Source organism: Rhodamnia argentea, chromosome 10 (assembly GCF_020921035.1).
Source record: "Rhodamnia argentea isolate NSW1041297 chromosome 10, ASM2092103v1, whole genome shotgun sequence".
Taxonomy (NCBI): Eukaryota; Viridiplantae; Streptophyta; class Magnoliopsida; order Myrtales; family Myrtaceae; genus Rhodamnia; species Rhodamnia argentea.
This window is the reverse complement of record NC_063159.1, coordinates 12083673-12104373: the sequence shown is the minus strand read 5'-3', so window position 1 is coordinate 12104373 and position 20701 is coordinate 12083673. Positions and strand designations below refer to the sequence as shown.

Here is a 20701-nt window from a genome sequence, read left to right as displayed (position 1 = left end):
CCTATGAGTAAAAATAAAGAATGCTCTAGCTAGGAAAGAAGTTTGGTTTGGCTTAAAGCCCTTTTGCTTCCGAATCATAAACCTCAAAACATTACTCAAAATTACAAAACATTTCCCTCAAAAGTTAGGTAACCCTAAATGTCGATATTTGTATATACAACATATAAAATCCAAATCTGATGAATCTATCGATTTTTTTTTTCACATGAGATCGACTGGCTTTAATGGTTCAAATTAGCACCGGCAGCATCAACCCGGTTCATGTAAGAACAATTTTCGTGTTTTCTGGCGAACCTAATTGGTTTTTTGTGTGTGTGTGTGTCGTTTTGAATTTCCAAGGTCAAATCGAATGCACTAGGTCAATATGATAATAAGAGGGAGAGGCACCACCTACACAGAGTGGCATAACTACTCACACACACGACTGACCCTCGTGGAAGAGAATTGACCATTAGCTTCACCTTCCCTTCCCATGCCCGCTCCTGCATATTAAAGTCGCGCAAGGGCAAAGGGATTTTTTGACTCCTCCCCTCCCAGCTGACCTTCCATTTCAGCTCATTTGCTCTTCCTCTCGTCTTCCTCCGTCCCTCCCTCTTCGTTCGCCTGCTCACTCGCTGTAAACATCCCAGAAAAGGCCCCTGCTTCCTTCTCGAGTTTATGTAAGTCTCTCTCTCTCTCTCTCTCTCTCTCTCTCTCTCTCTCTCTCTCTCTTATGCTGGCTAGGAGTTCATAATATTCTTCCATTACAGCTCTAATGAAACCTACGCTTCCTTTTTTGAAGTTTCTTGATATCTCTTTTTAAGAGAAAGAAGCATGTTTTCAGTCATGTTTCTCTATAGTTTTTAGGTTCTTTTAGCTTGAGGGTTGCACGCTCAACCTCAAGTCGGTATCCCAATCTAGTTCCAATATGAGATGTCTCCTTCAAATAGAACCGCGCGTTTCTCTCATGCTAAGTCTTATTAGCTATTAAAAATAAAAAAAACCATAAAAGAATGGAAGATAGGAAGTGGGGAATCTAATTCGATAGCTTGAGTGGGACAACTGATTTTCTCTTTTTTTTTTTTTTTTTTGCAATGAAGAAAGCTTAAGCGTGTCGAGAAATCATGCATTACATTTATATTCTGCTGTCTGTAGCTAACTCGTGCATCGTCAATTGGCTCAAAACCCTTAAAACGAGTGGGAAACAGCTCAACATTGCACCTCGTTTGGATGAAATGCATATGTTGTCATCGTCTGATTTCACTTTAATTTACTTCAAACTAAAGACTTCGCGAGAAATTATAATTCTAAAAGAATATACTCAAATCGATTCATAATTGATTTACTCAAATCGATTCATATTTGAATCTTGATTTTGTCTTCTTTAGCAGCCCAATTGAAGAATATAAACATAAGTGGACCCAAAACACATTATAACGTAGCAAGCTGGTCAAACAACAATGGATGAGAGATGGCTAACTTTTACTTTGTACCTAACCTCGCGCTCAAGGAGAACAATACGGTGTAATAAACAAAATAAAATCCTAGAACACGTTTCCGAAGAATAAAAGTAATCAATTGACATGTCATTCAAGATAATTTTTTTTTTTTGACATTTCAATCGCTATATCATGGTTTATAAAATCAAAGTTGTTCACCAATAATGCAGCCGAAGTTGATTATTTTGGACATAGTAATACCGTAAAAATTACGCTTACGACCGAGATCTGCTTTGTCCCACGTCATGCAGATTCTAGAGGCATTTTCCCGAATGACCAGCACCGAACTCTCCATGCAAAGCCCTATCGACACCAAAAAGGAAGGCGTTTCCACTTTCTTAGCTCAATGGCCGATTTACTCCCTAGGCTGGTCCGTTCGCCACGACAAGGGCTCGCGCCTCGCCGTCGGGAGCTTCCTCGAAGACCATAGCAACAAAGTCGAGCTTGTCCAATTCGACCCTGACGCGTCCGACTTCACGTCCGACTCCCGCCTAGCCTTCGACCACCCTTATGCGGCGACGAACATAATGTTCTTCCCATCCGAGGACCCCTCATACCCGGACTTGATAGCCACCTCCGGAGACTACCTGAGGGTGTGGGAGATCGGCGACGACCGGACTGAGCTCAAAGCCCTCCTGAACGGCAACAAGAGCAGTGAGTTCAGCTCGTCCATCACCTCATTCGACTGGGCCAGCTTCGACGCCCGCCGCATCGCCACTTGCAGTGTCGACACCACGTGCACGATCTGGGATGTAGAGAGGGAGCTGGTCGACGCGCAGCTGGTTGCTCACGACAAGGAGGTGTATGACATCTCGTGGGGTGGGTTCAACGTGTTCGCCTCAGTCTCCGGAGATGGCTCGGTCAGGGTTTTCGACTTGAGAGATAAGGAGCGGTCAACAATCATATACGAGAACCCCGCCGCGGATAGCCCACTGTTGAGATTGGAGTGGAACAAGGCCGACCCGAAGTCGATGGCCACGGTCGGGATCGATAGTAGTAAGGTGGTGGTGCTGGACATTAGGTTTCCGACCACACCTCTCATGGAGCTTAATAGGCACAAGGCTAGCGTGAATGCCATATCATGGGCCCCACGTGTCGGGCGGCAGTTGTGCTCCGTTGGCGACGACTCGAGAGTGTTCATATGGGATGTCGTTCCCGCCGGATTCCGGCCAGAAAATGCCGGGGAGGTGGAGCCAGAGGTGTGGTACGGGTCAGTGGCCGAGATCAATAATGTGCGTTGGTCTCCAGTTGAGTTGGACTGGATCGCCATTACTTTCTTGAATAAGTTGCAGCTTCTCAAAGTTTGAAGCTACATAATTCGTACGTCAAGAGATGTTTGTCATTTCAAGTAGTTGTAATTACACGTCTAAGTCTAACGTAAGTACCAACTTAAGCAGCATGCTAGAGAAGGCTTGCCGCTGATAATACGGCCATTGGAATTTTAACGGATAATTAACTGTACATAAAGTCAAGGGGAATCGATGAAATTAGGAAATACATCTCACGGACAAAGATACAGAAAAATATACATAACACAGTACGCGAATTTGAAAATGTACTCTATACTCCTTTCTTAGTAGTGAAAAATAAGGCCACGAATAGTGACCAAGATAAAAGTCGTGATAGGATAAATTATATCGTATGACGTGTTTTGTTGTTGTCCAAGATAAGACAAAGTCGTATGAAAAAAGGACGTGGCCCTAATAAAAATACTATGTTATAGAGGGCGGGATAAAGATTGATAGAATTTCTCATGTTCATGATATAAAAGTTATTCCCCGAAAATCCTACCCTCTCCTTCTCCCTCTCCTCTGTAACTCTTTGGTTTACGTCGAAACTTAACGAAAGTAGTGAGAGAGTTTACACATTATACTCTTCCGGTTTGTGAAAGTCGATGATCATGCTTTCTGTCGTCGTTTATTGGTTTGATTCCTATGATTTTATAATGCACTAATCAGCTTATCTGTATGCATATTGTTTTCATGCTTTCTCTCTCTTATTTAGATCTGGTATTCTCTAGCCGACCTATCTCGTCGATGTCTGTAGAGGCGGTTTCCGTTTATAGTCGTAGTTGGTTTTATGGCTCTGGAACGCTGCAACGAGCTCGTTTTTTGTTGTTTGAGGTTTTGACCTTTAAATTGTTGACTTCGACCAATGTCACATTTGGGACCATCTTCAGTGAGAACGAGTGAGATACTTCCCATTTCAATTCCAGGCCTGCATTATTATCTTCTCAATTAGCTCCGCCGGTTTCAAGAAAGCTGTACAGCACGGTGGTTTGAACAATTTTACTGTTATCTCACCTGCAAGTTTTCCTTGCCTAATGTTTCCTTTTCTTCTTTATCCCCTATAAATCTGGATCGCGATGATAGCGAATATTTTCGAGCATTTCAATGTCGGAAGAAATGAACCTACGGATATTAGTGGATTGCGCATTTGTTAGATGTGACATACATCAGGGTACATGTTTCGATTTGAAGGTTGAAAGCCAAGGTATTGATATGAAAAGGATCGGGTAGCATCCAGCTTGTTAGGAGTTTGCTCATCTGACACAAGATTCATTTGTGTTCTACCTGGATGGGAATGCTTAGCATCGAATTCTAAAGTGTTTCGACATGCTTTAAGTAAATCAAATAGTAGAAAGAATCTTATTGATAAGATAACCATTTAAAATTATGCTGCACTTTTTTCATGTATTTTTTTTTTTTTTTGAAATAAGGCTGCGCGGATAATTTTGAATAGATACTTATCTTATGCACATAAAAGCACTGTTTAAGTTCTTACCAAAAAAGAGAGAAAGAGAGAGATTTTCTTACAATGGCGCAAGCAATTTTTTTAAGGAAAAAGCTTAGATGACTGCACTGTTACACTGGGTAGAGTAATGGTGCAGTCTTGACCAAGTATTATCCTGGTTTCCTTGGGAAATCAATGGGATTTTGGAAGTCCCACCTCCTTGGATTTCATTAAAGTTTTATTTGAGAATCAAAATTTGCTTTCTAAATTTATTACATGGACTTGAAGTTGTGTCATGTGAAATATATTTTATATTAATATTAACTTGTCAAGTTAAAAAAAAATGATCATTTTCTTGTTTCGTAAAAGGAAAATGCTTTCCTGACCGTACGGTCGAGGGCATTACAATTTCAATCGTAGACGCACATATCATCATTCTATATTTTGTATAAATTACTCATTAATTGAGAGCGTTAATTTTCTTTTTTGATTTAAAGTAAGTGTTGTAAAATTAAAAAGCTAAAATAAGACAGAATGACCAAAATTAACCTTTCGATCGCCCCTATCTCGTAATTGAGAATATGTGGCTGGAAGGTCACTGTTATTCTTGACAATAACGGTGACCATCAGCGTAGCAAGGTTCTTTTTTTAATTCACTTCCTTCTAAACACAGTTCTCGAAAAGTGAAGCAAACACAATTGTTTGTTGTTTAGAATTAAGTTTAATTAAAAAAAGGCCCTTGCTATTTTCACCTCCTTATTAGCTCCTTACACTCCCTTTTACATTGAATTGATTATATTATCCATAGCTGGTCTCGCTATTGATTTAAGATTTTTTTTTTTAATTGGAAGACTTAAGATTATTTATCAGCCTTTTTTTCTTCTTTTTCATTTGCTTCAATTTTACTAGAGACTAAATTACCTATGCTCCTACCACCCACCCGAGTGGCGCCACCGGTTCGAGCACTCTTCCTCTCGCAAAAGGTCGAGTGTTCGAATCCCAGGGACGTCGCGAGGTGACTTACCCGGTGGCACGTGTGTGGTGGCTAGCACGTGTTGCCCCGAGGATTTACCCCCCGGGTGCCGGCCGTGCGGGGGTTCCCAGGGTCACCAAAAAAAAAAAAAAAAAATTACCTATGCTCCTCTTAAATAAAATTTATTAAAATTAAGTGTGGAGCGCACTCTTGATTTAAGACCGATGCTTTCCTTCTATGTTTTTGTTTTTACTTTTTACCGGAACAAAATCGGTATACCTCTTTTCAAAAAATAGTTTATTTGGTAGATAGCTAACTAATTGTTGTGTTTCTAACAAAAAAAAAAGTTAATTATTCTTTTAATGGGTTGTATATTTCTTTATTTTTTTGTAGTAAGAAACTGTTATCGAAAAAATAACTTAATCATAAGTTAGAGAATAATCTACGAGTACTGTATAATGCATACATTGACTATAGTATTTTATTTTTGTGTAAATTCTCGTAATTTTAATCCAAAAAATTTGAAACATTTGTGATCATGAGAATAAACTAAGGAAATAAAGTAAAGAAATTGCAAATAAAATTAACATTTCTTGACTCTAGTATATGATTAGTGCTTGCTTAGATTATAATAATTATGAATAAATTCAAAAGAAGACAAGCATGAAGGAAACGTTGAAATATAATTTATGTGGAAGAAGCCACCAAGGTGGAAAAAAAGTTATTTGGACAGGACGCGTATAAGTCTTTTTTTTAGTAAAACTAAAAATAAAAAAATGAAAAAAAATGATGAAATAATCTTACATCAAGAATAAAACCCTTAGATCGCATTTGGTCGTTCGGATTTCTAATTATGATAGGATTGGATATGATAGAATTTGAAATTCAAGGATTTTTTCATATCCTATTCACTATTTGGTAAATCGCAGTAATAAAGCTAGATATATTCATACTTCATTATGTTCAATGTTTGGTACTTAACATATCAATGTAAATGAATCCGAAAATACACAAACGCAGATAATAATTAATTCACTGTCAAATCTAGTAAGAAAGAGAAAATTTAGTCATTCACCTATGACTATGAAAAATTTTGCTTCTCTCACTACTTTCGTTAAACTTTAAAATGTTTCACAAAACTACGGAGGAGAAGAAGTTTTAATTCTTTTTATGCTTTCTTAGATTTTTTACGTAAACCAGAAAGTTAAGAAGGAGAAGAACTTTCGACTCTCTTTTCGTTTTCGCAGAGTTTTTTCGTGCACTAAAAAACTACAAAGGAATTATGAAATTTTAACATGAACCATAGATATAGAGGATAAAGATATGGAGATGCTAGTTTTTTTTTTTTTTTGAGAGATTTCATTACCTCACATTATTTGAGAATTAGAAAGATTATTTTTAAATTTGAATATGTTCACTTAAAATATAGGTTCTTTTGCTTCATTTTTGTTAGTTATTTTTTTAATTTTAAATCTCTTTCTATCATTATTTTTATTACCTTTCATCTTTTCTCAATAATTTTTTTATTAAATGATAAACTATACTATTATACTTAAAATATGTAATGATATAGATATTAGGTATATAGATGAAAAATATTTATTATAAAGTAGAAAGAAAATATATAAATAAAAATTAGAATAAATAAAAGCAAATTTTATTTTTTTGTTATTTTGAGTTTCTTTTTAACATTATAATTCAAATATAATTTAAATTTATAACTATTTTAATTCTATTATTTAAGAAGCTTGTTATTCAGAAAAATAATTTTTATAACATTAAAAGAAAAAAATGCTATCCTTCTTTATCCTACCTCCTCCCATGGGATAATTTTATTTAGGCTATATCCCATTTATATCCTAATTTATCCCGTCCTAGGTAGGAACCTAACACAGGATAGGATATTTATCATAACTATCAAATACAGCTTTAATAGATAATATGGTCAATCTAATATGATAAGAGATATCACTAGCCAATAAGTGGGTGGATATAACGCGAGCCTTAAAAAGATTATATTTTTTGGCAAAAGTCTTAAATGTTATTAAGATTTCCAAAAAAATCTAAAATTTACACATAAATATGAGTGTTTGAACTTAAAGTAATAAAAAAAACAAAATGCGTCTTTCATAAAATCCAAAGTTAAGTACTAGGAATATAAGTTTATCACGGAACAATTATCTTATTGACCATGAAAAAACAGAAATGGGGGAGATTTCCACCCGCCGACAACCTTCCTCCCTCTTCTGCAACAGTTTGCCAATGCGATACTGAAAAATCCACACGAAATTGAGCAATTTGCACTCTGCAAACCAGTCGGATTACCATCTCTTTCACTGCTTTACGCTCCCCTCCTCAACTGCCGATCGATTCGCCAGCTCAATCGTCCTGCTCAGGGGCAGATCAAACATGGCGATGACTATTCAAGGTTCGATTTTTCTTGCTTTATCCGCCCCCTCCCGCTACTTCTTCTTTTGGGTTTATTCCTTCCTTGCCCTAAATGCGAAATTCCCCCCGCTCGTCGCTGTCTCATCGAGTTCTCAGTGAAGTAGAGACCGAAAACTTCGAAATTGGGTTGAGGGCAGTGTTGGAAACATCCCCTGAGCTCGAACCTGGTTTTGTAGTTCTGGTGGATCGAGCTCGGCAGCTTAGTCCAATTCCTGAAGGGGCTAGTCGTTTTGAGCTGATTTTAGATGCCCTTTTCCTTTTTTGGGTGGAGATCGGAAGGGCTCTGCTGCTCTCTTTACCCCTTTAGATGCAGTTCAGTTTGATGGAGGATGAAAACTTGATGCTTTCTAATGTGTTAGGTTGACTGGTAGTGCTGTTACTTGATTTGACCATATAGAAATGCAAAACGTGCTCCGATTGCAAACCGAAAAAGAAATGAGGTTTGAAGGGCGTGATGAGCTGCTCAGAAAGGGTTTAGTGTGGTTTGAGGCGATCATATAATTGCTAAAATGTTTGCCGGAGTAGAAAAAATTATCGCGGCTAGGAATGTATTTAATTGCATTGAAGATTTATGTCTACTCCGTTGATCATTTCGTTTTAGGTTTGGCTAAAGAATCTGTGTTACTTCTTTGTTTATATACTGATTGTCAACTATACGACATCCTTTGACTCTGGTTGTGTTCTTTTGCTTTGCCCTGCTGTCACGGGATTCCTGGTGGCCGTTTACTCCAGTGTAAGTTGCAAAGTCACATTTCATTTCCTGTTAAAGAGAATACCACTGTAATTTCATCTGTGATGCAACTCAGTGAAGTTTAATGACTAAAGCAAGATTTCCTTGTTTGCAGTCTGGCTGGGCTTGCTTTTATGTTTTCATCCAGCATCTTGCTACAGATCTTGGTATGTACTAGATATTGGGGCGGAATAAACTTTTTGATAGAATTAGATTGCTTGCTTATGTGGATAGTTAACTCCAATGATAATCTAAATGATATGGTCTTATTTTACATTCTACTTCGAGTTTTCTGTAATATGTAATCCTCTCTGTGTTCAAAGAGCTCAGTCTCATTGATCAACTGGATCCCGCCAATGTGATCAAGGACAAACAACAATTAGATTGCCTAGGTATACATTTGGAAGGATTGCCCAGTCCATCCTGCGCTTGACTATGTCTGTCTTTTCATCTTTATCAAGTCTTTTAAGTTCTCTGTGGTATGCTTTCCTTGATATGACGTTGCTAATCATGTGCTGTTGGGCATTGATAATGAAGAACCAGTTTGAGGTTTCATACTGGTGATCCGTGTATAGAATGCTTTACAGGAATTTGTTGTGATGTGTATTTGGCATAGAGAATCAGATTAATTATCGATGTTTAGTTTGCCAAATATTTGTTCATAGATTAATTGCTCATGCACTTTAAAAATGGACTGGCGATCCTTTTCCAATTTCCTTTAGCTATAAAGTGGCTTCCACATTGACACGCTTAGCAAGGGAAAAACATTTTTGTATTTTCTTTTGTCCATTTTCCTTGGAACTTCTGCGTTTTGCTTTTTTATGCATGTAATACTTCAAAGTGCACCTCTAAATTGGGTCCTTACTAGGAAATCAGCTGAGTATTGAAACTTACTGCCACTCTACTGAGGATCATACATGGTTGTTCTTATGTTTGCTCTTTTTTTTTCTCGTTTTCGACAAACAGGCCTGCGCATTGTACAATAATTGGTGGCCAATGCTATCAGGCGAGTGCTGATATTGCAAATTTATTGCCTTTGAAACCTGATACCTGATATTGCCTTTGGAAGGTTACTAACATGCTCATTGTTTCTTGCAGCTCTAATGTATGTCTTGGTGCCCATGCCTTGTCTATTTTTTGGAGGTGGGTCGACTCAGTTTTTGATCAGTCGAGATGGTGGAGGGTGAGTACTTTCGATCATAACACTTTCTTCCTTTGTTTATTGTGGGTTAAGACTTTCTAAACTTGTTGGAAGAGTAGAAACTGACTGCCACCATAGTCCAACTTTCTGTACTACCTAAGCAAACAGATAAAGTTTTCTGATCAAAAGAAAGTAGACAGATAAAGTTTGGCAACTATAAGTGGTGCTAGGATCAAGTTTCTCTTGGGTAATTTTCGGCCGTAAAGATCAAACCGAGATTAGTTTGTTCCTATAGTTTGCTTTCTCCTTAAGTTCATTTCTAGATTGAAAATTTTCTTGTGGCTGGAATTCTTCTTTACTCATACCTTCTCTAAATGAAGAAATTTGATGGTATGACTTCATGCATCGCCATAATCTTCTCAAGATCTGACACAAATATCAGCGTTTCTTCTCCAAAATTGTTATTGCGGATTGATGACGGTAGCAGATGGTGAGTTGTAATGGTTGCCGTGTGATTGCTTGTGGTGGAAGCCAGAAATAGAGGGAGAAGCAGGTGTAAAGGTTCACTTTAGTTCATAATAGCTTCCTCTTGGGGATCAAGTAAAGATCCTTAGATTACTCACATGTTATCCTATCTTTTGTTGTAGCTCCATTAATGATTGAACTGAACCTGACAACTCGTATGGTTTGTCACTTACAATAAAAAGAGATGCCCCTTCCATTGGTGATATCCGTATTATCTAACCCTATACAGTTGCATGGGCACTTTTCAAAAACTGTGAATTAATCGCCTGCCTTGCTAACATCTATTTTGGCTAATTTTTATTTTTATTTTGTATAGATGGATTGACGCTGCTAAATTTTTGACCGGAGCATCGGCTGTTGGAAGCATAGCCATTCCTATTATCCTCAGACACGCTGATCTCATTAACACGGGAGCTATGTTCATTGAGTTCACATCTTTCATCATATTTGTCTTCACAGTGATGTGCTTTCATCGTGCCAGCCTTGATGATGAGTGGTAATAAATCCTGATGCCAGATCGAATAGATCAAACGTGAGACCCTGATGTGCAGTTGGATAGAAATACAAATTCTATACCCTGTAAATCTTTGTTGGAATATGCTCGGTTGGCGATATGAACGGTTAACTTTTGCTCCTGATGTGAGCCTCGTTTCTTTTTGGTGTGTTCTAGTGATGCCGAGTCACTCTGCATAAAGCTTCTTCTGTACTGCATGTTTTTTGAGAGTTCTCTTTCGTGTGTGATAACAGCAAAGATGGAGCAACTGTTTGTTTGGGAAGATCATTAGATACTTCGAGCCTATGCTAGCTCGCTCTGACTGGGCCCTTAGAGCAGGTGGTACCCACGTCGGATCCACATGATGAAGCTATTATAGGCCCGGAGAACCCAAAAGCAACCCATCTCTCTCTCTCTCTCTCTCTCTCTCTCTCTCTCTCTCTCTCTCTCTCCATATTCTTTTCTAATTATACATGACCATAATCTTTCACCATCTGGTTGTCTGATATCGCTGATAACGATTGTCAATTCCTTGGACTTGGACTGAGAGGTCTTCTGTGTTAGTGTGTGAGAAGAAAGACACATGCCAAGCATTAATTGTACCTTTATTCGTCGAGCTAGCAAGACCCGCAGTACAGGATTTGGTTGGTTGGCGCAGATGGGGAGTGGTCCTTGTCGGAAGAGTCCTCATTCCCGGTCAAGGCCGAAGAAAGGGTGTTAGAGATAATTATTCCTACATCAGATAATTAGTGGAGGACTGAACAGTTGGTGAATCACTTGACGGCCTGAGTTTTTGAAAGACGAGTTTGATTGCATGTTCTACGATTGGTATCAAAACATCTAATCAGGAAGAATTTCTTAGATCATTGGAGTTTTTGCCTGAGGATTGTCATCGCAATGAGTCCCTTAGAAAATACTGGTGAAGGCAGGTGTCGTGGTGTAGAGATGTGTTTTAAGACTTGCATGACAGCGATTTTGATTCTCTAATTCTATTTCCTGAAATGAAAAAGGATGAGAAATATATAATTCTGATTTGGATTTTGTTCTCGAGAATAGTTTTGTAGCAACAATAAGAATAAAAAAAAGTTGATTTTGAAAAAAAAAATCATTTTTCAGAAATACAAAACAGTATGAAATTCAACATCTTTCACTTTTTTTGGTACAGTTTTCTTGTCACTTTCCCTTGATCCAAAATATCATTGAGCATAATGGAAGGATTTTTATTTTTATATATATATTTTTTTGCGTTTTAATGCAGGGATTGAAGAAGCTAACAACACATATAATCAATGTCCCTATTTAAGTTCTATACTGTAATTGGCCTATTGATTGTAGCCATATTCAATAACGGATCATTGTACCACACTAAAATACTTATGAGAGCCTAAAATCTATTTGGACAAGTGAGAATTAAAAGGTAACTCAACATGATCTTTCATTTTTTAAGCTTAAAATGACTTATTATGACAGAAAAATTGGACGAAATAGCACGAAAAAATGTTATAAGCAATATACAATATGTTATATCAATACGAATTAATCTTCAATTAATTCGAAATTTATGATGAAATTTCATAAAGTGACTATATAATTATTTGACTTAATAAATTGAGAAGAGAAATCGTTCCCGAAAATAGAAATTTTGTGCGGTTATCAAACACGTTCTGATTTTCTAAAACTCATTCAAAGAACGGAATAAAAAAAATCAATTTTAATCGAGAATCACTTTTTCGGATCGAATCGTTACTATATAGGCTCTTAGAGTTCTATATGTGCCATTATGGGCTATTGGTAATATTCACAAAATGAAGGTATTGGATATCTATTGAGAGTCCCAACAATGTTTTTTCAATACTTGATGATGTCTACAAGGTATGGAATGTCATAATAGGTTGATTTCGCGGAAGAGATTATGGTTGAAGGTGGACCTTGTGGTAAGTAATGCGCTCCTGAATTTGGTGCATGCTCTCGCAGTTTAGTTCAGATGTCACAATATGTATTAGATACGGCGATTCAATATCGAGTGTTGCCATGAAAAGCAGCAGGAAGGAAACTTTTGGGTTGATTATTATTGGTGTAAAAAGATACTTGAATTAAAAGGGGAGCTAAACAAGCATTTAGGTGAAACTAGGATTCAACTGAATATGGCTTTGGATGTAGACTCCTCTCGACAATCTAGGATAAAAGCATCAAGCTCATGTCAAATCCTCTTTATTGGACGGGAGCCGTCCTTAAAATATAGGTTGTAATTTGAGTTTGGCAAGCATAGAAGCGATGAAGTGAGAAATGTGTCTCGTAAAAAAGGTATGGAAGGATGATCAGTGCAGTTACCCCTTCTGGGATGTCATTATAAGGGTCTCCCGTCTATTATATAAAGTGCCTTTTGAATCATAGCTATTCAGTCCTCTCGAAATCCAAAGACCAGAAGTTGGCAAGTCTATCATCGCAGCCTTGTCGATATGTCGGTCACCAGGAAGTAGGAGCAAAAGCTACGTTGCGACAATGACTTAAATTTGCAACCTCATACAAGATATCGTGAATTATTGTTGGGTTACCACGTGGGCTAAGAGTGCGCATGGCAATACTTCTCCTTCAGAAATCAACTTCTTGCTAGAAGCTAATTTTTTTACTTCTACTCAGAAGCAGAAAATGATTTTTCTACTTCTGCTCCGTGAGTTGATTTATGATCAGCGAAATTCGTTTGGTAATGGTTGAAAATTTATACTTCTAAAATATTATTAACACAAAATCTTCAATAAAAAAATTATTGTTGGTAGCCGAAAAATTTCTACTTCATTTCTAATTTTTTTAAATTTCTTTAAAAAAGAATTATTATTATTAAAAAAATTTATTTACTTTTTAGAAATAAAAAATTATTATTTATTTTTTTACTCTAACGGCGGTGGCAAGTAGCGGTGGTTGCGGTGGTGGTCCGCGGTGGTCAATTCTTGGCGGCGGCGGTCGATTGTGGGGCGAGGTGGTGGTAGACGGTTAGCGGCGGGCGCCAGCGGCAATTGGTGGTGGGCGGTGGTAGGCGGTGACCAACGGCCAACAAAGGTCGGCGATGGGCTGTGGTCGGTAGCGACGGCGGTTGGCGATGGTCGCGGGCAGCTGTCGGTGGAGGTCGGCGGATGGCAACAAGTGGCGGGGTTGCGGGTGGAGGTTGGCGGTGGTTAGCAACGGGGGGCAATTAGCAGGTGGCGGTGGACGGCATCCAACGGTGGTTGGTGGTTAGCAAAGGGGGCCATTAGGTGGCGATGGTACCGAGTGGCGGTGGGCAGCAGGCGAAGACAGGTGTGGTCGAAAAGAGGGTGAGGAGAGAAGTATTTCTTGAGTTGATAAACAAATTTTTTAACTTGTCAAATTGGGGAAAAAACTTCTTCATAAGTTAAATTGCCAAACGGATTTCTGCTCAATAAGTGCTTTTGGAGCAAAACCCCCCTTCCAAAAATTTCCAAAAATGTTACTATACGCACCCTAAAATGCTTCACTAGAAAGAGAGGTGGGATTTTTAAGGGCTCATTTGGTAACTAGTCTATTTCTCTATTTGTTTGTTCTTTTGTTCCCCGAAATAAAAAAAGAATAGAAATCTATTTGTGTACATCACTTACTTTTTCTAATCCCTAGAATAGATTTGTGACAAAGGGAATAGATTTGGAACAAAAACAAGAAGTAAAAAAATCTATTTTTTTTCATGTTCCCAGGAACAAAAAGAGAAACAAGCTCGGCGTAACACGATCCGCATATAACTAAGTCATCGGGTCGGGTCGAGTCGGGTTTAGGTTTTTCCTAGACCATTTATACTTTTGTCTTCTTTAGTAACTTGTCAAATAATGTCAATATAAAATCAAAAAAATCAATTTGATTCTTTTTAATTTCTACGTTAATATTTTTCTTTCAACACCCTCGGTACGTAAGACGCACTGAAACATTCATACGTGACATGAAAGAATTGACAATAACGGAAGAACATTTAAATTTGTGTTCAAATACTTTGAATCTATATATATGAATTATGTTAATACTTGAGTTTTTGCAACTCTACTAACTATTATGTTGGAATTTCTGAGGCCATCTTAGAATATGCTGATCAGATAAGTCCTTACAAAAGTCTAGTTTTATCCAAACATGAATTGTTAAGGGCATGCATGACAACGGTTCTATTTCCCTATTTTTCTGTTCTAAAAAATAGGTTTGGAACAGAAATATGTTTGGTAACGCAATTTCATTTTTCTATTTTTCGGGGTAAATTTTTTGCCTCAAAGTAGGTTTGGAACAGAAATAAGAAGTAAAATCTTTTTACTATTCTATTTCTAGAACAAAAACAGAAATAAGAACTCTTCTTAGTGCTCGCTCCCTCTCTCTTGTGTGCTATCTCCCTCTCTCTCGCATCTCTGCCACTGGTCGCCCATTGCCGGTGTCCTATTCCCAGCCCCCGATTGTTGACTGTCGGTTGCCGTCTGCTAGCCGCGATTCGACATCCGCTAGTTGGCTCTCTCGTGTTCCTACTACTATTTGCCATCTGTGGCCGCCAATCACCAACCGCCGATCTCTGATCCCTAGCTCTCATTCGTCCTCTTCGCCATTCTCCATTCACCGGTCGCCAACCGAGGCTCAGTGGCCGGTAACCGTAAAAATTATGCTGTTATCAAATGAATTTTTGTGCCGGGATAGAAATTTTGTGTTGTTATCAAATGTGTGTCTGTGCTCAAAAACTCTTATATGGAATAAAAATTGAAAAATCCATTTACGGCCAGAAATAAAACTTGGAAAGAGAATGATAGTCGAATTTGCCCCAAGTCTCCATTGATATTTTTATAATTAAATGAAGAAATTGTAAATATTAGGGTCATACCAAATACATTTATGTTCCTTTTCTATTCTAAGAATAGAAATTTTTTACGATTCTTGAATGCACTCTTACGCTCAGAAACTCATCCAGGGAATAAAAAAAAAATATTTCTGAGCAGAAATTTTTCCTAAGAACATAAATGTTACCAAACGCACACTTAGTTTCTCAACTTTTTCATTTGCCCTAACTCATTTTTTTTTTGTCGAACCCTAACTCTTATTTAACAAAGAAGAAATCTATCTTTTACTGGAGTAAACCTAGTCAATTTAATGTCACAATATGCCATAAAGACATTAATAAATTGCATATTAAGCCAAAGTTCGGGGACCACATTGCACGAACCAACAGTTCAAGGATCACGTTGCATATTGGATCGCGGATCACGTTGCTCATGACTATTTGTGTAATTGTTCAATCTCTCTCTCTTTTTTTTGGGGGGGTGGGGTGGGGTTTGGGGGTGACACTACTGGTATACTTCGTCTTATTTTACAAGGGAAAGCCACACATGTGATGCGCGATGATGGGACACCCTCAGTGTATATATTTGTATAGTTTGATTAGTCAAGAGTTAGAAACATTCAACATTGGAAGAAAGACCAGTCCGAAGTCCGTACAAGATTAATTTGGTAACATTCGCCTAAGTTCTCTGAGAAGTGCTTAATTAGTATAAGAGATAAATCAACACTCTCCTAAAAGCACACGTATATATACACATAAATAATTTTATTATATGAAAATGACGGTTGCAAATATGATAGTGGGATGACTCGCGAGAGCAAGTCAAGTCAAGTCAATGTCTTGGGGCTTCTCTTGTCAAGTCTTTGCACTGCAATTGCCAGGAAACATTCCCCTCCTCATTTTCGACGACACGTTCCATCAGATGGACACAGCACAAGGATTGAACATGCACGTTCCTCTCAATTTCGTTGAATTAATTTGGCATGGAATTGACATGGAACATGGACGGTGGGATTTCCTTTAATGTTACCATTGACATTGAAGGTGTATGTTAGAAGATCCGGTTCCGAATTGACATATATATATCATTAATTTCTCCAATCTCTACTTAAAAGATGAAAAATTTCCTAGATATCAAGAGCAGCATTTTACGTGATTTAATTATTCTTATTTAGGTGTTTCTTTTAATAAAGTCCTCGAGGAGTGCGGAATTGGAAAATATGAAAATATGGATCGTCAAATTAGAGTTTCGCTAACTAAAATAATTTTCACGTGCTAAGAATACTTTTAAGAGTATGATATATTTAGTAATTTGACGGTGTGCAACTGGCTTTTAGATAACTAGAATACTTCTTACAATCACTCAGAATTTACCAAATATCTAATGTTATAGTTTCATAAAAGGATCTTATCATAATTCTTGTTTTTCATCTGATTGACTGATTAGACTATGCCATAGAGTTATATTCTTCATAATTCAAGGAGCGCCAATTGCACATGCCATACGCATTCTTTCTTTTTCATTTAGAAATATGTATTGTCGTCTACGAAATTTTGACATATGTAGAGTGTCATTCACTTTCAAGGCTTCTGCCGGAGTATAAAGTATGTTTTACTCGAGTCATTTGTAGTTCGGTAATATGCAAGTTGGAAATCATTTTGAAGAGCAATAATGTATTCCTAAAGCCTTTCGAGCAAAAGCAGGTAACGACAACTGCTTTGAGCTGTTGACTTGAAAAAAGTAGACTTGAATTCAAAGAAATTTCAAAATAGTTTTATAAAAAAAATCAGAACTTTCCCTGAAAGAACGCGATAATAGTAATTGAGGGTCGAACACCACTTTTCAAAATTTTCCCAGAATAAAGCATTATTTGGGCCAAAAGAAAGGAAAAAAGAAATGAGCAAGTGCTATCTATTTCTCTAGATGAAGGCTATATGTAGCTATGAAGAACTTTCATGAAATTGTGACCTTATTGTGTTCAAAGAACTCCAAGTCTTACTGCGGCTGCTAGCACAGGGTTAGCTGGGGTTTGTTCCTCAAGCCTTGTCATGATCACTCAGTGGTAACGGTATTGCCGGCTTCAAAATCGACTCAAGTCTATCCCATGTTAAGAGCAAGAGTGATGCTAAGGATACAAAAATTGATAATAGTGTGGCAAATTGCAAGCAACAATTTTAAGTAATCGATGACATTTACGTACCTAACAAGAATTTAACATTTCACCTTGTAACTCAATTTTGTACAAAGCTCTTTACTCTTCCAAAATAAGACACCGTAGACACCCAATAAACAAAAAAAGAATTGGTAGACATGATTTTAAGTCTGTTTATTTTCCAAAATTAATAAAGCCTGATGCATTAGATAGGTTATCTTGATTATTTCCCAATAATCATGTTGTTTTCCATAATATCTGCGAATTTGATTATACGTCAACAAGCAAGATCGCAAAGTATTTGTATCTATCTATTGGATCGGGTACGAATTAACTTAATCAAAGGAAGAAAAGATTAGAAGAAAATTTGATCCCCACGCAATCATTTGGGAGCTCTAGGGTTTTATTGGACACATGCAATAATAACTCGCATGGACCATTTCTTCACATAACAAGCACACACAAACATTCATTTGCTGTTTTTTATTTAGACATAGTAAATTCGAAAGAACTACACATCCGGGAGACGCCTTCTTAAATCATGACAACATTAATCTGCTGTTTTTTTTTTATCTATTATTTATACGCAGTAAATTAGCCGTCTTTAACTAAGACCAGAACTGTTCCCAGTCTGGCAAGAACAATTCGCTGTCGCCGGGCAGCATCTCCATGTCAGTACTGCTTCCTACTCCTCCTGCTTGCGAAGGGATTGTCCCGTGGTCTCCGGTGGCGCATGAACTGTCTGGCGATGAGCTCGCTCTCTCCGTGAATGGAGGACTGCTCCGGCTAGACGATGCCATTTCCTGATGATGCTCATGATGATCATCCTCTGGCATGGTGTTCTGTGGAAATGTGTGGCTGCTTCTGATGATTTCTCCCATCGGTCTCCGGTCGAACGACCTCAAGGTCTTCGTTTTCTTGTACACCCGGCACACGCTGAATTCATGCCTGGGCTGCAATTATAGAGACAAACAAGAGACATTAGTTGCGTGTCATTGTTCGACTCATGCGTGTGCCGACAAAAAAAGGACATCGAAACAGACAGTTTGGTGCAAGAACTTGCACTTATGTTACTGGGATCTTTTTGTCTTGATTACTGTTAATACCATTGCAGTTACACCACCACACCAGCATAACGATGTCCAGAATAAGATTACATATGAAAAACTTTCAATTAAGTTAATTATTCCTTAAGTATTCGACATAGATTATCTGACAGTTCTTTCGATATAAATCGGATTAGGGCATCACATACCACCACTGGGATTTCTTGAGGAGAGGAGGCCTCCCCTTCAATGGCCTTGTACTCATTTATCTTCCATTCAGTTTTCACGCCGTTCGGAGCCCGTCCTGTATAGAACACCATAGTTCTCTTCACACCCACAATGCGATTGCTCGAGTAGACAAAACCGGGAGAGCCTGTAGCCTTCCAGTACCCAGTGGTCGTGAGCCGCCTCGGCCTCCCACCGCGGTACTCGCTTTCTTGCCTAGGGATGAAGAAGAACCATTGCTCTGGATCTCCGCGGCATAGATCTCCCGCAAATTCTGGATCCAAAAGAATTTTGTTACATGATAGAATAGAGAGTATTGATCTTATCATCTATAAATCTTTCTTTGGTGGAATTCTAATTGTTTCGTAATTAGTTCTAAGACATGCGCGTGTGTTCAAAAGTTCATGAAATCGTAGACTGTCACACATATCGTGGATGCATATGAACACTATTTGGGGAAATAAATCACGAGTTAAAAGATGACTCCACCAACTGATACATGGGAAAAAATAATTCTGCGAAAAAGTTGAAGCCCCATCAAAGTTATTTAGAAGAAAACCCTACAGCCTAACAGGTAAAACTTCCATTTGAAATACTCCAAATTCTCGTTGGTTCTTCTCTTTTCAGACAAGGGCAGAAAGAGTGAAGCCCATCACATATCTGTGGCACTATGTGCTACCACACTCGTGGTAATTCATAAGAAACTGCGATCCGAAGGAGAATCCATCTACGATTTGAAGAAATGCGACAAATCTGTACCTGGAAGAGGCTTTGCAACATGAAAACAAGAGATGATCATCAAGAAGAAGAAGAGGAAGAAACGCACGTGGAAGGTCCCATGGATTGAACTCGTAGATATCGAGGACGGGTATGACCCGGTGAATCAGCCCGTGGAGAGCCTGCCTTGTTCCCTCGAGCTTGTTCCGTAAGTAGAAGGAAACCAACTCTTCTTCGGTGGGGAAGAACCGAAACCCTGGTGGCAAATCCTCCATCTCTCTGCCTCTCTCTCCAAACGACTCGCTCTTGCTCTTTGTATCTTTCTGCTTTTGCTTGCACTTATACGCAAGAACGTGTTGAGATCGTCACCTATAAATAAGCGCAGAGATGGAGTTCCCGTGGAAGGGTTGAGAGACGAAGAGAGAGAGCGCTTCCCTAGTAGGAAATAAGAGAGGGAGACCTGGGTTTTGCTTGGAAATTTCCACGCGCCTGTGTTGGAGAAAAAATTGTGGTCCCATCAACTCCGTACGGACATACTGTAGGGTTCTTCCCGGGTTGTATTTTTCTCTTTTCTTTAGTGGGCGTTCTCATTACAATGAAACTATGACCCGGACCAACATTCCACGAGCACACTGTCACAAATCGGACCGGCTTATGGTACTGACGGACCATAAATGATGGTTTGCCACTCCAGATGGTCAACTCATAAAGTTTATAAATGAGTTAATGTACTCTTCATATGATAATAAAAATAAGGAAAATATTTTTCTAACGATCTTGTCAGAGACGATACACTCTTAATCATAGATCCACACACAATTACCGCGCGTTTTGCATAAAGCACTCATTGATTGGGAAATCATATTGTCAGAAATAATTGACAATACTATCAGACCGTCATGTTAGCAGCTTACCAAATATAATTTTATATCTCAACTCTCGGCTTCGTTTTATCCGGATAGAGGCTAAATTTCTCGCATGAGAAGGGTGGTTGTTTTCCAAGCGCTATTCCCACCTTCTGTCATCACTCTATCGACCATTAGATTCGAGCCACATGTGGCCCGACACTACAGGAAAAAAAATCCTATTGCGAAAAAAGGATCGACCGATTTGATCTCTTTTTGAGTGATCTCTTCAAGTGAAAGTATCGAGTTTCACTGTACGTCCCAACATTAACCGACCCCTTCCCCCCTTCTCTCTCAACGTCGTCGCATCTTCATCAACAACGG

General features: G+C 38.3%; 3 protein-coding genes across 4 annotated transcripts; 2 read left to right on the top strand and 1 right to left on the bottom strand.

The window, feature by feature from the left end:
• The first annotated feature begins 537 nt into the window (after positions 1-537).
• On the top strand, positions 538-2852 carry LOC115753928 (WD repeat-containing protein LWD2-like). The gene is made up of 2 exons (XM_030692791.2): positions 538-659; positions 1730-2852. The coding sequence occupies exon 2, from the start codon at positions 1751-1753 to the stop codon at positions 2783-2785; it is 1035 nt and encodes a 344-aa protein (XP_030548651.1). The 5' UTR covers positions 538-659; positions 1730-1750; the 3' UTR covers positions 2786-2852.
• Positions 2853-7384: 4532 nt separating this feature from the next.
• LOC115753897 (vacuolar protein sorting-associated protein 55 homolog) lies at positions 7385-10697 on the top strand. 2 transcript variants are annotated; one of them, XM_048271674.1, is made up of 6 exons: positions 7491-7612; positions 8030-8365; positions 8478-8529; positions 9329-9368; positions 9461-9545; positions 10345-10697. In XM_048271674.1, the coding sequence occupies exons 3-6, from the start codon at positions 8497-8499 to the stop codon at positions 10526-10528; spliced, it is 342 nt and encodes a 113-aa protein (XP_048127631.1). In that variant the 5' UTR covers positions 7491-7612; positions 8030-8365; positions 8478-8496; the 3' UTR covers positions 10529-10697. The 2 variants fall into 2 exon arrangements, with proteins under 2 accessions (XP_030548609.1, XP_048127631.1); XM_030692749.2 differs by lacking the exon at positions 8030-8365 and having other exon boundaries at positions 7385-7612.
• A 7366-nt stretch (positions 10698-18063) lies between these two features.
• LOC115753895 (NAC domain-containing protein 90-like) lies at positions 18064-19845 on the bottom strand. The gene is made up of 3 exons (XM_030692747.2): positions 19582-19845; positions 18740-19029; positions 18064-18437 (listed from the first exon to the last, which is right to left on the bottom strand). Exons 1-3 carry the CDS (start codon positions 19745-19747, stop codon positions 18093-18095), a joined length of 801 nt encoding a protein of 266 aa, XP_030548607.1. The 5' UTR covers positions 19748-19845; the 3' UTR covers positions 18064-18092.
• Between the last annotated feature and the right edge of the window lie 856 nt (positions 19846-20701).

Coding starts and splice junctions, on each gene's coding strand:
- LOC115753897 (XM_030692749.2), top strand. CDS start 8,497: ATGTTTTCATCCAGCATCTTGCTACAGATCTTG. Junction 8,530..9,328: donor GCATCTTGCTACAGATCTTG/GTATGTACTAGA, acceptor TTCGACAAACAG/GCCTGCGCATTGTACAATAA. Junction 9,369..9,460: donor TTGGTGGCCAATGCTATCAG/GCGAGTGCTGAT, acceptor TGTTTCTTGCAG/CTCTAATGTATGTCTTGGTG.
- LOC115753928 (XM_030692791.2), top strand. CDS start 1,751: ATGACCAGCACCGAACTCTCCATGCAAAGCCCTATCGACACCAAAAAG.
- LOC115753895 (XM_030692747.2), bottom strand. CDS start 19,747: ATGGAGGATTTGCCACCAGGGTTTCGGTTCTTCCCCACCGAAGAAGAG. Junction 19,030..19,581: donor CAATCCATGGGACCTTCCAC/GTGCGTTTCTTC, acceptor TTTTGGATCCAG/AATTTGCGGGAGATCTATGC. Junction 18,438..18,739: donor CTCAAGAAATCCCAGTGGTG/GTATGTGATGCC, acceptor CTATAATTGCAG/CCCAGGCATGAATTCAGCGT.